General features: G+C 54.5%; 2 protein-coding genes across 2 annotated transcripts; both read left to right on the top strand.

The window, feature by feature from the left end:
• Window positions 1–1,677: 1,677 nt before the first annotated feature.
• MYCGRDRAFT_106721 (uncharacterized protein) lies at window positions 1,678–2,404 on the top strand (the record flags this gene model as incomplete). The annotated part of the gene is made up of 1 exon (XM_003846836.1): window positions 1,678–2,404. One exon carries the CDS (start codon window positions 1,750–1,752, stop codon window positions 2,290–2,292), a length of 543 nt encoding a protein of 180 aa, XP_003846884.1.
• Window positions 2,405–7,292: 4,888 nt separating this feature from the next.
• Window positions 7,293–7,949, top strand: MYCGRDRAFT_98111 (uncharacterized protein; the record flags this gene model as incomplete). The annotated part of the gene is made up of 2 exons (XM_003846837.1): window positions 7,293–7,299; window positions 7,447–7,949. 2 exons carry the CDS (start codon window positions 7,293–7,295, stop codon window positions 7,947–7,949), a joined length of 510 nt encoding a protein of 169 aa, XP_003846885.1.
• Window positions 7,950–12,722: the final 4,773 nt, after the last annotated feature.

Here is a 12,722-nt window from a genome sequence, read left to right as displayed (position 1 = left end):
AGAAATTGCCAAGGTACTTCGCACCTGACCTTCCGCGGCAGTACAGGAGACGACAAGGCATTGCAGCAGACGAAGCCTGCTACCGAAGACGGCAAGAGAAAGCAGATGCGTGAGGATGCAGGGACGTACCAGCGAGCGGAAGACATTGACAATGCGTGTTGAGTTGACATGAACCCAGACCAGTAGGACAGCCGGAGTTTCAAGGCTCACTGTCACTTACTTCTAGTAGAACTAGACGATCCCTGTTTTTCCCCACAGCGCTGGTTTTCCCCACAGCGCTAGTCGACATCCCTGTTTTTTTCCCGCAGCGCTAGTCGATATCCCTGTTTTTCCCGCAGCGCTAGTCCTCCTTCCCTCAAAGACTCCAATGCTAGATGATATCCAACAACGGCTTGATGCCATACTACTGCCGTTGGTCGCCTTATTACCGGCCGCTCTACTAGCGACCGCTCCACCACCGACGAGCGCTCTACCGTCATCTGCACCGGCAGTCACTCACTGGTACACATTAATCAATCAGCGAATGAGAGAGGCTCTTTGCGCCATCTTGAAGTGCTGCTCCTTCGTACCTCCGCTCTAAGGTAGTTTCTGGGACATACTACCCCGAGTCATGCTGCATTGCTAAATTCTCGCTGGAGAATCGGAGCTTGCTGCTGAGTTGAGGTATTCTATGCATTATGCAGGGCTGCTTACTTTTTCGAAATACTGTAATAATGCAAATCTTGGTTTGCACTGAGCCCTCCGAAGCGAAGCGACGGCGTCATCAAAAGCACAGATCAAGCTTCGAGAGCTTCGTGAGCTTCGTGAGCTCCTCGAGGGCTTTGGCCGAAGCGTAGGTTTTGCTAACTACGGTAGAGTTTCTTCCGGTTGCATGCCCTGAAACCCTCTCTGTCGCTGTCGCTGTCGCTCTCGCTCTCGATGGCAGCGGCGAGGGCTTGGAGCTGTAGCTCGTATACAAGGTGGGACAAAATGGAAGACGTGTCACAGCAAGATCAGGCTACTCAGAGTCGCCGGCGGGCTGAGAAGATACGACGGCGGGGCGACAAAATTTCAAGTCCATCTATAATCCAGCAGAAGCTTATCGAGTTCAACATAACCATGCCTCAGCTTGTCAGCGCATAGCTAGGAGAACCTGGACTCGAAAAGTACGGTCGCAGATTGACGAGGATGGCGGAAGAAGTAGCTGTAGGAGGATACAGCATCGACGTGGTCCGTTCAGTCAATCGTGGAGCTGCTGAAGTTGGGACATTGCTAGGAGATGCAGACAGTAGTTGGGATACAGAAGGATCATCATCCAGACAGTGGTTGCGGCAGCACCTTGATGAAGAAGCATTCTGGTGTTGGGCGTCGGTGAAAATGGACAAGGCAACGACTCAGCACTGATGGGAGGGCAACACATGATGATTCTCCAACAGACTCCCGTCATCGGCGTCCGGGTCAGGTCGATGCAGCTGCAGCTTTCGCTCGAGATAGAACATCTCCAGTCCAGGCAGATCTGACCCAAAACGTACCTTGGACAGATCTGACCCAAAGTCGGGTGTACCTTCATTGACCTTATTGCCTGAGGCAGAAACGTCTTCCTTCCAAACTTCAAAGCGATCCATCGTCATCGCCGTCAACTTTACACGAATATGGATGGACATGTCGATGCATCCCTTCTGCACAAAGTCAGCCGACCGTCACTTCTTTCACAAGGAACCACGATGGGTGTGGGTGTGATACACAAACGTCCAGTCCGGCGAGTGCTGCATGCGGCCACTCGCATTGCATTCCACGACCTCAACCTGTCTTGAGCCGACTCCTGCGCCCTTCTTCACCGCCGACAACAACACCATGACTTCCACCGCCGACCTCGACAACCAACGCCCGATCATTTCACAGTGCTACCGTCTCCATGACCTCTCCCACCTCGTCCGCGACCAGCGCTACCATACCGAGCGCCTGATGGCCGAAGTTTCCCGGCGCAAAGCCAATCTCCTCTCCAGCCGTCGCGCGCGCCCAGAGTACATCTCCGACGAGGACCTACTGCGACTCTCCAACGTCCTGGATCTGGACGCCATCACGCGGTCGCTGGAAGATCAGGATCGAAGGCTGGAAGCCGAGTTGGGGAACCTCCTCGATAAGATGACCGAGTATACGCTGGATGAGAGCACGGGATACTCGCGGTGGCATCATCAACCGGGAGATGATGCTGGTGGTGGTGGTGCGGCGGCGGCGGCGCTGAGGTTGGCAATGGGTCTCGTTTGCATTCTTGTCCTCCTCTCCGTCCTCTTCTGGAGATGTTGGTGTTGAAGAAACCACACATGGGATTCATCCTTGCGTCGGGCAAATCGGGCGTCCAAGCCTCTGCAGCGATACATTCATCGAGCTGCGATGCATGGATGGACGCTGCTGCGGAGCCTTGGAAGAGTCGTGCTTTGCAGCACGCGGGGATGGACAATGAACTGAATGAGAGGAGAGCGGCAGAGACGAGATTCAATGGGACGGAGAACAGCGCAGTACAACGTTGAGCATCCCGCCGGAAACACTTCTCGTGGACCTGGATCAGCAACAAGACAAGGAAGTTGGAGATGGAACACACGATTGTACTTGGGTTTTCCTTGCTGCAGAGTCATTGCGAAGAGCAAACGAGCTAGTCAAGATGCGCATACGCCCTACTACAATCATCACAGGCTACAGTCTGGCTTTCAACGCCCAACGGGGAGTGAAGGTCTTTGTGATGTCTCCGTCCCTCCTCCTCCCTTTAACCATCTCCACGACCGAGCGATCAGGACCGACTTGCACTCCCCGCCCAGGCCGGCCCGACGGGCAACGACATGCTATGCAGGGTGCCGGAAACAGTCGCCTGGCAAACACAGAACGGTGTTTCTCCCTCTTCCTGGCATCTTCTTTCTCCTTCATCTCTCTCTCCACATCGTCTCCCTCATCCCTCTCTCTCTCTTCTGCTCTCCATTACCATCTCGTCCGTTCTGACCAAATACAACGACGGCGTCTTTCTTCCTTCCTCTCGCCTGGCCGTTTACCAAACGACAGCACCTCATCCGCATCCGTTCCCGCATTCAATCCATCGTCGTCGTTCTCTCCGGTGAGTTCCTACCGCACTCTCTCTACCTCCTTGACCTCGCCCTGTTTCCGGTTTGTTCTAATACTAACCAACCTCTTCCTCCCAGGACTCCAACCTCCTACAAACCGATATCTCCCCCAATACGCACCCGACCACAACACCACCCTCAAGAAAACCCCAACGAAACAATGGCTCCCAAAACCGCCCTCTCGAAACCCACCCTCGACTCCAAAGCCGCCGACGCGAAAGTCGCCGCCGCCTTCCGCACCGCCCAAGCCGCCCACAGCGCCGCCTCGTCCGCCGCGACCGACGCCCTGCACGCCCGCGGCCTGGCGGTCAAAGCCAGCGAAGACGTAAACGCGGCGCTGCTCGAGGCCCGCGAGGCGCGGACCCTCGCCGGATGGGCGATCATCGCGGGTGTGGTGGCGATGTGGACGATCGTCGCCGCAGGGGTGGGGGTTTGGTGGTGTTCTTATTGAAGTTTGAAGGGAGACGGGGAAGAGGTGGAGGTGGAGGTGTCTACACTTATTTTTGCACGTGGTGGAGACGGGTCGAGGGTCCTTGGGGGTTATAAAGAAGGACTGGGGAAAGGAAGAGTCCGTCTGCGTCTGCCGCAAGCGAGTGAGGGAGGTGAGGGAGAATGGGATGGACAACCTTCCGTTCGTGTAGTCGGATGGGAAGGAAATACGGGACGGTGATAGAGGAGTGAGGACCTTGGGATTGGGCGTCCGCGGTGAAAAGACATTCTCTTCTCTGCTGCGCTCTTCCAGTCGGACACACTGTTTCCCGGCGTTGTACAAATCGCATGTCAATTCGCAACATGTTCGTTTCGAGAGTCGGATGTCGATTCGTGACTAACGCGGGATTTCTCTTCGTAACATGTCCTTTGTCGCTCGTAGTATTGTTCTTGTCTCACACGTAATACTTCCTTTGTCGTTCGGGATATAGTATTTATTAGTGGAAATATAATCCGTAAGATGTCAATTGGTAAGGATGTGGTTCGTCAGACGCAACAGCACACGACACACAGACAGACCTAAGGGAAAAGGGCTATCTCATAGGGGATCAGAGCCGCTCCGTGCACTTTTTATTCTCGATCGAATCCTAGATTTGATTGCATGAACATTTCGCGACCGAAGGGGAGGATGAGTGAGAATTGAGGATAGGGAAACGCGCCGCGCGACGGGCGTCCTCATCGAACGTGCACATACTGACTGGGCACTGATCGGCGAGACGGGGCACAGGATGATTATGGAGATGGCCTCCCTCGGCGGTCATACGCAACCTGACCGGGCATGGCAGTGTCTCATTCGGTATTTCGTAGACAACGGTCCAAGCCTAACGAACACTCACGATTCGTGCGGCCAGTCCATTTTTCCGTCACTTCAGTCTCCCATGCAGCTTTACTGGGCCCATCATGCCATTTCCGAATGCGTGAAAACTCTATCCCCGATTCAGCAGGGCGGGGTCCGGACCGCCAGGGTCTAGTATATTCACTTGATTTTTTAGACTTTGAAACTACCAAAGTTTATCCAGCTCCGCATGACATCGAACATGCTTACGGTGCAATTAAGCTACTTTGCAAGCAAATATCCAAGCGTTAAGTCAAGCGCTATATGCAGAGCAGATTCTTTGCGCAACAGGCACGACCCGCGCGGGAGAAGCCGGCAGGAGAGGTTATCCGCTTGCCACCCATGATATCGCTTGTCAGCCGTCACAGCGGGACAGGTCGGGAAGAAGTGGGGATCCTGCTATGATAATATCTTCGCGCCACGGAGAAAAGAAATGCATGCAGCAAGGTCACTGCTCTAGGCAGACCTATCAAGCACAAGTGAAGGCCCCATTTTCAAAGGAGTTCTAGGTCAAAGAGAAGAGCTGGAGCAAAGCTTCCGTTTTGATGTCTCTCTCCACGACAGATGATGAGGTGGAATAGAAGGTTGGAGCATCTTGGCAGAGACCAGGGTTAGGTGTTAAGATGGCGAGGTCGAGGCAAGTGGTGTCATGGCCGGGCTTGTCTTTTTGGTCATGGGTATGGCGATCCTGAGCTTGTGTATGGAAGTTCAGTTTCTCTGCGCTCGCGAAAGTCGTCACAGCGTTCGTGGGCTGCGTACTCAGAGTTGGCGGCGGGATTGTTTTTGATTTGTGTCGCTGCATGCTGAGTTGCTTGACAACCCGAGAGAGCAGTTGCAACGCTGTCCGGAGGCAGCTTATGTGAGCGGCGTGCGGGATAGAAGTGGCAGTAGTGTCGCTCTCGATCCCTTGAAAACCCTAGGAGAGAGCTGCCGACTTCGCTACCTTGCTCGATCCTGGGGCATTCTCTTCCTCCGGTTTGATACACATCACATGAAGTGTTTGTTGAAGACGAAGCTGAGGAAGCATCGGAACCCTTTACTCACTCTATCAAGCTCGTTTTTATCAAATGTGTAGCGCCGAAACGATCCCCGCTTCCCTTGGACGTATCACGTTGGATCCACTTAAGACGATGGGCCTTGTGACGGGGTTTCCTCAGTCGTATTGTGCTCCCAAGAGACCTGGTCGTAGAGGTTGGTAAGATTGATTGCACCGAGCGCCGTGATGTGCTCGATGGAGTTCTGTTGAAGCGTGATGGTTAGCGGGAGAGGAAGCAAAACAGAATTAACTTGCATCGGTCAAGAACCTGGCGATGATGGGTTCGGCGATCTAGTAGTCATGGAGGCACGCCATTGTTGGATAGTATACTGCCCGTGCAGTGAACTAGCTGTCAAAATGGAGAAAGATAGGAGAGGAACATATGCGCGGGTACTACGTGCCGGAGCAGTGGCCTTCAAGAGTGCTGCTGGTGAAATCAATGTTAGAAGACCTGTTAGGAGGGACGTTGTTAAGAGAAATGCTAAACCCATTACTGATACTTGGCGATACAGGCCGTCAATGATCTGTACTGGTCGTGCGGGCCTAAGAAGTTCGATTTGTGGAGATTCGGTTCCGGCTTGTATGGTCCCGCAGAAAAAATCCGAGGAAGGATGTTTTATTTGATTGTTGCAAGGTCGGACAGTATCTTGATTGTGGACGGTACTTCGGTGTGTTCCTTGAGTAGACGACCATGAATTACTTTTGCTCGAACTCAGTGTAGTCAAACTGGCAGTCGTTTTAAGAGAATCTTGATGAAGCTGGCAACAACGACGAAAGGACAAGGTCCAAAACGGTTGAGGCGGCGAGGACGGGTTTGGTGGTGAGGAGGGGCAAGGGATGGCGGATGGAGGTCAGGAGGCGGGGTGTGAGGGTCGGGGAGGAGAGGTCGGAGGCTGAACCGTGGTAGATTGGAAGACGGTCTTCGGACCCGAGGGTGTCTGTTCGGGTCGGAGCGGACCATGCGTTGTGCTTGACGGATACCGCAACGGCATTCTGGGACTGGCTATCGAATGAGGACAGTGTTCCATGCTGACTGGGCTCAAGCCGTCTGTGAGATGGTCGGCTGCGTCGCTCATTAATGCATGGACATTTTTGCCAGGCGTTGGATGTATCGCAGACTGCTCACCCGCGGCTCTTTGGAGATTCTGGCCGTCGTCGATTGAGCTTTTGTGGTGAAGTAGTAGCTAACACGACCATCGAGTAGTGGACGGCATGATCGTTTTCGGGATCCTAGTAAGACAACAAACCCTTGCCGGGCAAAGTTCAATGATTGCAGGCCATGTTGGTAGGACAATTGTTGTTCAGCGTGCATGCTGTCGCTGTTTGACGGCATCTGTTCAGAAGTGTTCTTGTCTTTAATCTCCACGAACCGTCTCACATCGCTGCCGGTGGTGCCACGGACCTCCCAATCGCCTGCTCAAAGTGCTGTGCTAGACTCGACTCTCCAAGTCGGCCAGGGCGTTATTGGCTTAGAGCCGAGTGAAGGCTCCCTCCATTTTAGCCAGCCTGCTTTGGAGTCGGGAATTCTCGTCGCTCGCCGTCGCATGAAGCTTGGAGATATCGCTTTTGGCCTGTTTGTCTCCTCCTGCTCTGCCTGGATCTTGGTCAAGGCTTCCCTTGAGTTCGGCACGCTTGCGTTGAAGCTGGGACTTCTCTCCTATAGCTTGCCTTATCTCTGCAAGCTTTGTATTGTCGGCCAATAACACATGGACCTTTGACGCAGCTCGGAGTTGGTTCTGTCCAGCTCGTCTCCTGCAACGACGAGCTTGTTGATCTGCTTTTCAAGCGTCGCATTCTGTTAGCCGGCAGACCAGCATTCGAGCGTGCTGACACTAACATTATGGACAGTATGCCGGTGCGTACGTGTTTGAGTGTCCACCTACTTCCGATGCTAGACCGCCCATAGCCCTAGAGAACCTAGCGAGGGAAGCGTAGCAAGCGTACTAGCCAATTGTCCCATTCCTTCTTCCCTTCTTATCGTCGCCCACGGGTAGCGTGCGCCATGTACGTTGACCAGAACCCTGACCAGGGGGCGTATCACCTGGGGCGTGCGGTCGAGGAGAGCCGCTTTGGCCCATATATGGTTGGCCAGTCCTACAACACCGCGGAGGAGCTGAAGGCTTTTCTGCGTAGGATCGATCTTGATTCCAACCGGCAGAAGAAGAGCGAGCCCGCTGCTGCCGCTGGAGGGAATGGAGGCGGTGGTCGAGCCCGCAACAACAACAACGACAAGGACAAGGACAAGCAGCCGGAGCGCAGCCTCCCTAGCAGCATGAACTATGGCATGACCAAGGCCTATGACTGGTCCAAGATCGGCCAATCGTACAAGCCCATGACGCAGTCCGGATGGACCGCCTGTCTAAGACGAATGGATGCTTCGCATGCAAGACGGAGGGACACAACCGTGGCAGCTCTGACTGCCCGCTCTTCAAGCACCGCACGGAGCGCGGCAACAACAACACTTAGCAGAACGCCTCGAACACAATGTGGTCAGTGATCTCGACTGGTAGGGCCGCTCGAAAGGCCGTGGCTGAAAGGTGCACCGAGGATGTCTTGGCCTTCTCTGGTGGCGGGTCGTTGAGTTCAACTGGAGCCCAGCGAAAGGTAGGTTCTTCCTCGGGCTCCTCCTCCTCCTCGTTATCGCTGTCGTCTTCTGATGAGTCGAAATCGCCCATGCCTTGGTCCTTGCGGACAGCCCTGCGAAGGGCCTTGTCGGCTGCACGCCGTGCGCGGCGGTTTGGCTTGGTTGGGACCGGCGGCTTGTACGCCGTTGATCTCCTACTGGTATATTCGCGAAAGCCATTTCTTTGTCCGGCGGACGGGGTGGCACTAGTGTTGAAGTGCCCGCTCCTAAGCCACTTAGGTGCGGGCGCAGGAATGGCGGTATTGTCCAACTCCACTGGCTGGGTGGTCGAGGTGTTCTGCTTTACATCGTCGCGGATGGTCGCTGGGTGTTATTTCGTCTCCGTAGGTTGCATTCAATCGACCGCCCGAGGTAATCTCATAGCGGATTTATAAATCGCCGAATGCTTCTTCGTCGCAGATGATTGTCAAGCGCTGGTTACGCAGACCAAGGGCATAGCTCGCCTTCGATCAGAAATTGCTTGGTCGTATGCGAGCTGCACTTGAGATTGGACGCGGTCGAAATGTGCGCACAGTAGTGCGATGATGACGGCGTTAGGCGAGTTGTAGGGTTGTGGGGTTGTAGGACGGTTTGCACCCTTGCTGTGCCACCATGTCGTGCCGGGCCTGATCTTCGATCGTCTGGAGAACCCAGCAATGCAAAGGAGATGCGGTAACCCAAGAGTGTGTGCTCGACAAATCTTCTCTTGGGCGTGCAAGGAGGTTCCGACTCTCTTCAAGTGCATGGCAGTTCGAGCAGGTGCCGTGAGGGGGTGGCAGGAGTTTGGCGGAGACTGATGGGGTTTATCGGCACGCTGAGTTCCTGTCGTCTGTTTAAGGGGCAGGCTGAGCTGTGGTGTTAAGGCATTGGATTTGATGGCTGCTGATACATCCATAAGCCGATGCGCCGGAGCGGGAGACGGCAGCTTCCCACCCTACCTCTGCGACGAGTAATGTGTCGCTCCAGTGGAGGTTGGCGTGCATTTATTGATGTTGCAGTACTGCGGGTGGGGGCGTGTCGAAGTCACTGCGGAGAATAGTCAGTGTAGAGTGTGCGGCGTAGTAATGCACGGAAAGGTGGTCTTGCCTTGATCGACGTGGACAAACTGCATGTGGGAGATGTGTTGTGCGCAGAAACTGGCTCCGGTACAAGAACGTGCATTCGGACACTGTAGCCGGGATGTCTCGTTCGTAGGTGCGAAGCGCAGTGCTGGGATGGTACTCCCACCGATAGCTTCGAGTATTGGCATCCGTTGTTGTTCGAACGATGTTTCAGCACTGGTATGGTAGCTTCTGGGTGCGGCTTTTCCCTGGTCGGTCCACAAATTCGAATGTACGCAGGACAGGTTTCGATAGGAGACGCGAGAATTCGTGTAGGAGATGTCGCAGACCGAGATGTGGAAATGATCGAAAGCCTGTCACCGAGCTGGTTGTGTAAGGAGTTGTCAACAGATACCGAGCGAAGTGGAGCAAGTGCTGCCTCGTATCGACGGGTACTTGGCTGAAACGTACGGCGAGTGTAAAGGACGGACGGTGAAGTCGACCATAGTGGATCCACTATGTAGTTCTGATGAAGGTCATCACATCACAGCTCGCACCAACCATCCCGCAGTGTACTTACCGGCCTCACCTACCTCGATGCAATATTGTCGTGGCAAACCAGTCCATAATGCGTATCCTGTGATGATCACATTATGCTTTCGGCTAGATTAAGTCTGCTGGCAGCTTCAGAGTCCAGTTGTCGAAATTCACCATACTTCAACTCTTCCCCGATGAAGGAGTGGGCTTGGCTGTCATAGGGCAAGCTAATATGGAGCGTAGACTGGGTCCAGTGTCGAGTATCCGGATTCCCGAGTCCAACTGCCGAATCCCACCAACCAACAGCGGCTTCTCCAAGTAGTGCAGTGTCTGCTGTGCACCCGTCAAGGTCAAGCTAGTATAAATTGGAGCGAGCATCACCAAGACAGCTCTCTCGGGTAAGGAGTAAGTAGGGCTTACCGCTGCTTTGCAATGGATTAGCATAGAAGGTATAGAAGCCGGCCGGACTTCACTAGCGAGGAATCTTCAGAGTGCTCAACAGGCTGGTAAGGAAGCGTAGGCTTTGTCGTCCGGTTGGCGGCGTTGAGAGCGATTATAGGCAGACGTGAAGGTTCTGCGTCGTGAGAGCGGCGACCGCGGGTCGATCGAGGGTGATGGCAGAACAGTCGGACGAGGCGGTGAGAACAGCCGAGTCCTGAGATGGGATGGTGAGGCTCATGAGGTGTGTTGGCGGCGATGGTGGCGATAGCAGGCGGATGGAGTGCGATAGCAAAGTCCCCGGATGGTGTGGTGAGGACCGCGAGGTGAGGACCGCGAGGTGAGGATGGTAGAGGTTACAGCCTTGTTGACGCTCGAGTTTGCGCAGGGACCTGCAGGCCTACACAGGCAGAACTTGCTCAAGAGGTGTGACGGAGTAGTCGACGGTCATTCCATCATTAGCAAGCCCGAGCACTGCCTTTGCCGTCCGCGGAGCATCAGACCTGGTGGGTTCCACTACTGGGTGTGATGCGTTCGGATCCTCGTGCCTTCGTTGCCTCTGGGAACAGCAGGGCATAGAAGATGGCGGGCTGGATCTTCGCCGCGCACTCCAGGTTTAATAGCTGACGGAAGGGTGTCGCGCCTCTGGCGTCCACGTAGCTCGGCGGAGATGTCTTCGAGGTGTATAGTGGGGCGCTTGTCACGAGGGCAGGACTGGCTCCATAATTGATGTAGCCAAACTCCCCATTTGAAGAGGAGCTGCTTCCTTGATCCTAGTCGAAGGCGTGGTCCTTCTCGAGGCGGCTCAAGATGCGGGTGGAGCGAGAGGGAGAGGGGGTTTTGAGAAAAGTCCAGAGATGTACATACCGCGGAAATGGTGAGCCTCTTACATTTGAGAAGACTGGGACAAAGGGATAGGTCAGCCGACAGAGGAACCGACATCAAAAGCTGACGACCAACCCGATCGGTATGATTATCCAAGTCAGTCTGGGCAGATACATCGACACTCGCCGACACAACCTAGCCCGGGCTCTTGGTCATGCATGAACCAAGCTCGAGGACTGCGCCGCCCATTCGGCCCGTGTTTGCAGTTGATAAGTGGTAATAAGGCTCTTGTCCAGTATGCCTAGGCGCGTGGTGGAGAGGACCCTGAGAACTGTCGAGTCGAGCGCCCTTAGGCGGAGAGTAAGACCTCGTGAAAGCGGAGGGCATGGAGGTTGGTAACAGAAGTTATTGGGCAACCGTAGAGGGAGAGCCGGTCAACATAGCGACTCGTGCGATGTAGAACGGAAAGTGACGTGCGATCCACCAGCGGGAGTTGAGTTGTCGACATTGCTGCATCGCCAATTGGAACTTGGAGTGATCGTGAATCGCTGTGATCGTAAACTGGGCCAGGAGGCGGCATGTCGTTGAGAAGGCACTGGTCTTCGGGACAGCCATCTTCTTGAATCTTCGGGACAGCCATCTTCTTCGGCTTGCTGAACGAGCTAGTCGGGATTCTCCGGTGATCACGAGTGAGATGCGACCATGGCTATATGGTGTTTCAGTGGCCGCTGGGTCGGGTTTAGTGTTGTCGGCGCAACCGCTCGAAGCAGTTCGATGATGAACAAAAGCGCCACAAGCGCAAAAATCGCAATAAAGATGTTTTCCACAATGATGAGATGAGAACGGCTTGACACTTCCCTTGAGGGCGCACAAAAAGATGGAATACCAGGAGACGTTCAAGATCAAAGGCTCAGCAGGTCTTGAGGTTTCCTGATCCTCAACCCAGCCAGCTTCACCCTTTTCATCGCTCGTGTCTTGTTCTGTTTCCGATCCTCGCTCCGCTCCTCGGCGCAGATGCTCAACATCGCCAATGCAGTGTTCTGCGTCCTGCTTTTGTTCTTCTATGAAAGCCTGCAAGTCTTGACATTAGCTTTGACCCAAGACCTTGTCTTCGGTGCCACTACCTTTCTCTCCTGTGTGAGGAATCATGAGATGGTGGGTAGTGGGATTCCCTTTTTGGGGGATCGCCGACCCGTGAATTGCCGTACTCGCAGGGCTGCGTTGAGATCGCCGCCTTGGTTATCGATGAGTGAGGGCCGATCGTCCCACCTCGATGACTGTTCGACTGCGGAGACTCGGAGCGCTAGCCGCGGCGGTGGAGTGGAATACCGGGACCTCGAAAGTCTAGGAAGAGGAAAGGACGGTGGTAGCAGCGAAGTCGTCCGCGTGGTTGTAGGAGCACAATGACGGATGAAGAATCGACTCGGCCTCCGCACAATCGGTTTGGACGGAATGAGAGCATAGCAGTCGAGCGCCTTGATCAGGCGCCACCGAGCTTCGAGACCTTCGACACAAGAGCGGAAGTTGATGACTCCATGCCGCGGCAATATGGCGTCTGGCACTTCGCCTCTGCTTTTCCTCCTTTGCAATGATCCCAAGCCCGATTGAGATGCCGATCGCTTGTTCTGTGTTTGTTCGCTTTCTGACATCATCTCCACTGCTCTTCTGCCGGCTTCCTTCGCTGTTGTCCTTCCTCTCCATTCCCAGAGTGTGGCACGCAACCCCAAGTCGTTATTCTTCATCCTCGCACTGGTTGATCGCTGTAGCTCGTCTCCCAAGAACAAATGAATGATGTAGACGCCATCGT

Source organism: Zymoseptoria tritici, chromosome 21, assembly GCF_000219625.1.
Source record: "Zymoseptoria tritici IPO323 chromosome 21, whole genome shotgun sequence".
Classification (NCBI taxonomy): Eukaryota; Fungi; Ascomycota; class Dothideomycetes; order Mycosphaerellales; family Mycosphaerellaceae; genus Zymoseptoria; species Zymoseptoria tritici.
The sequence above is the reverse complement of the archived record's forward strand: the minus strand, read 5'-3'. Positions and strand labels throughout refer to the sequence as shown.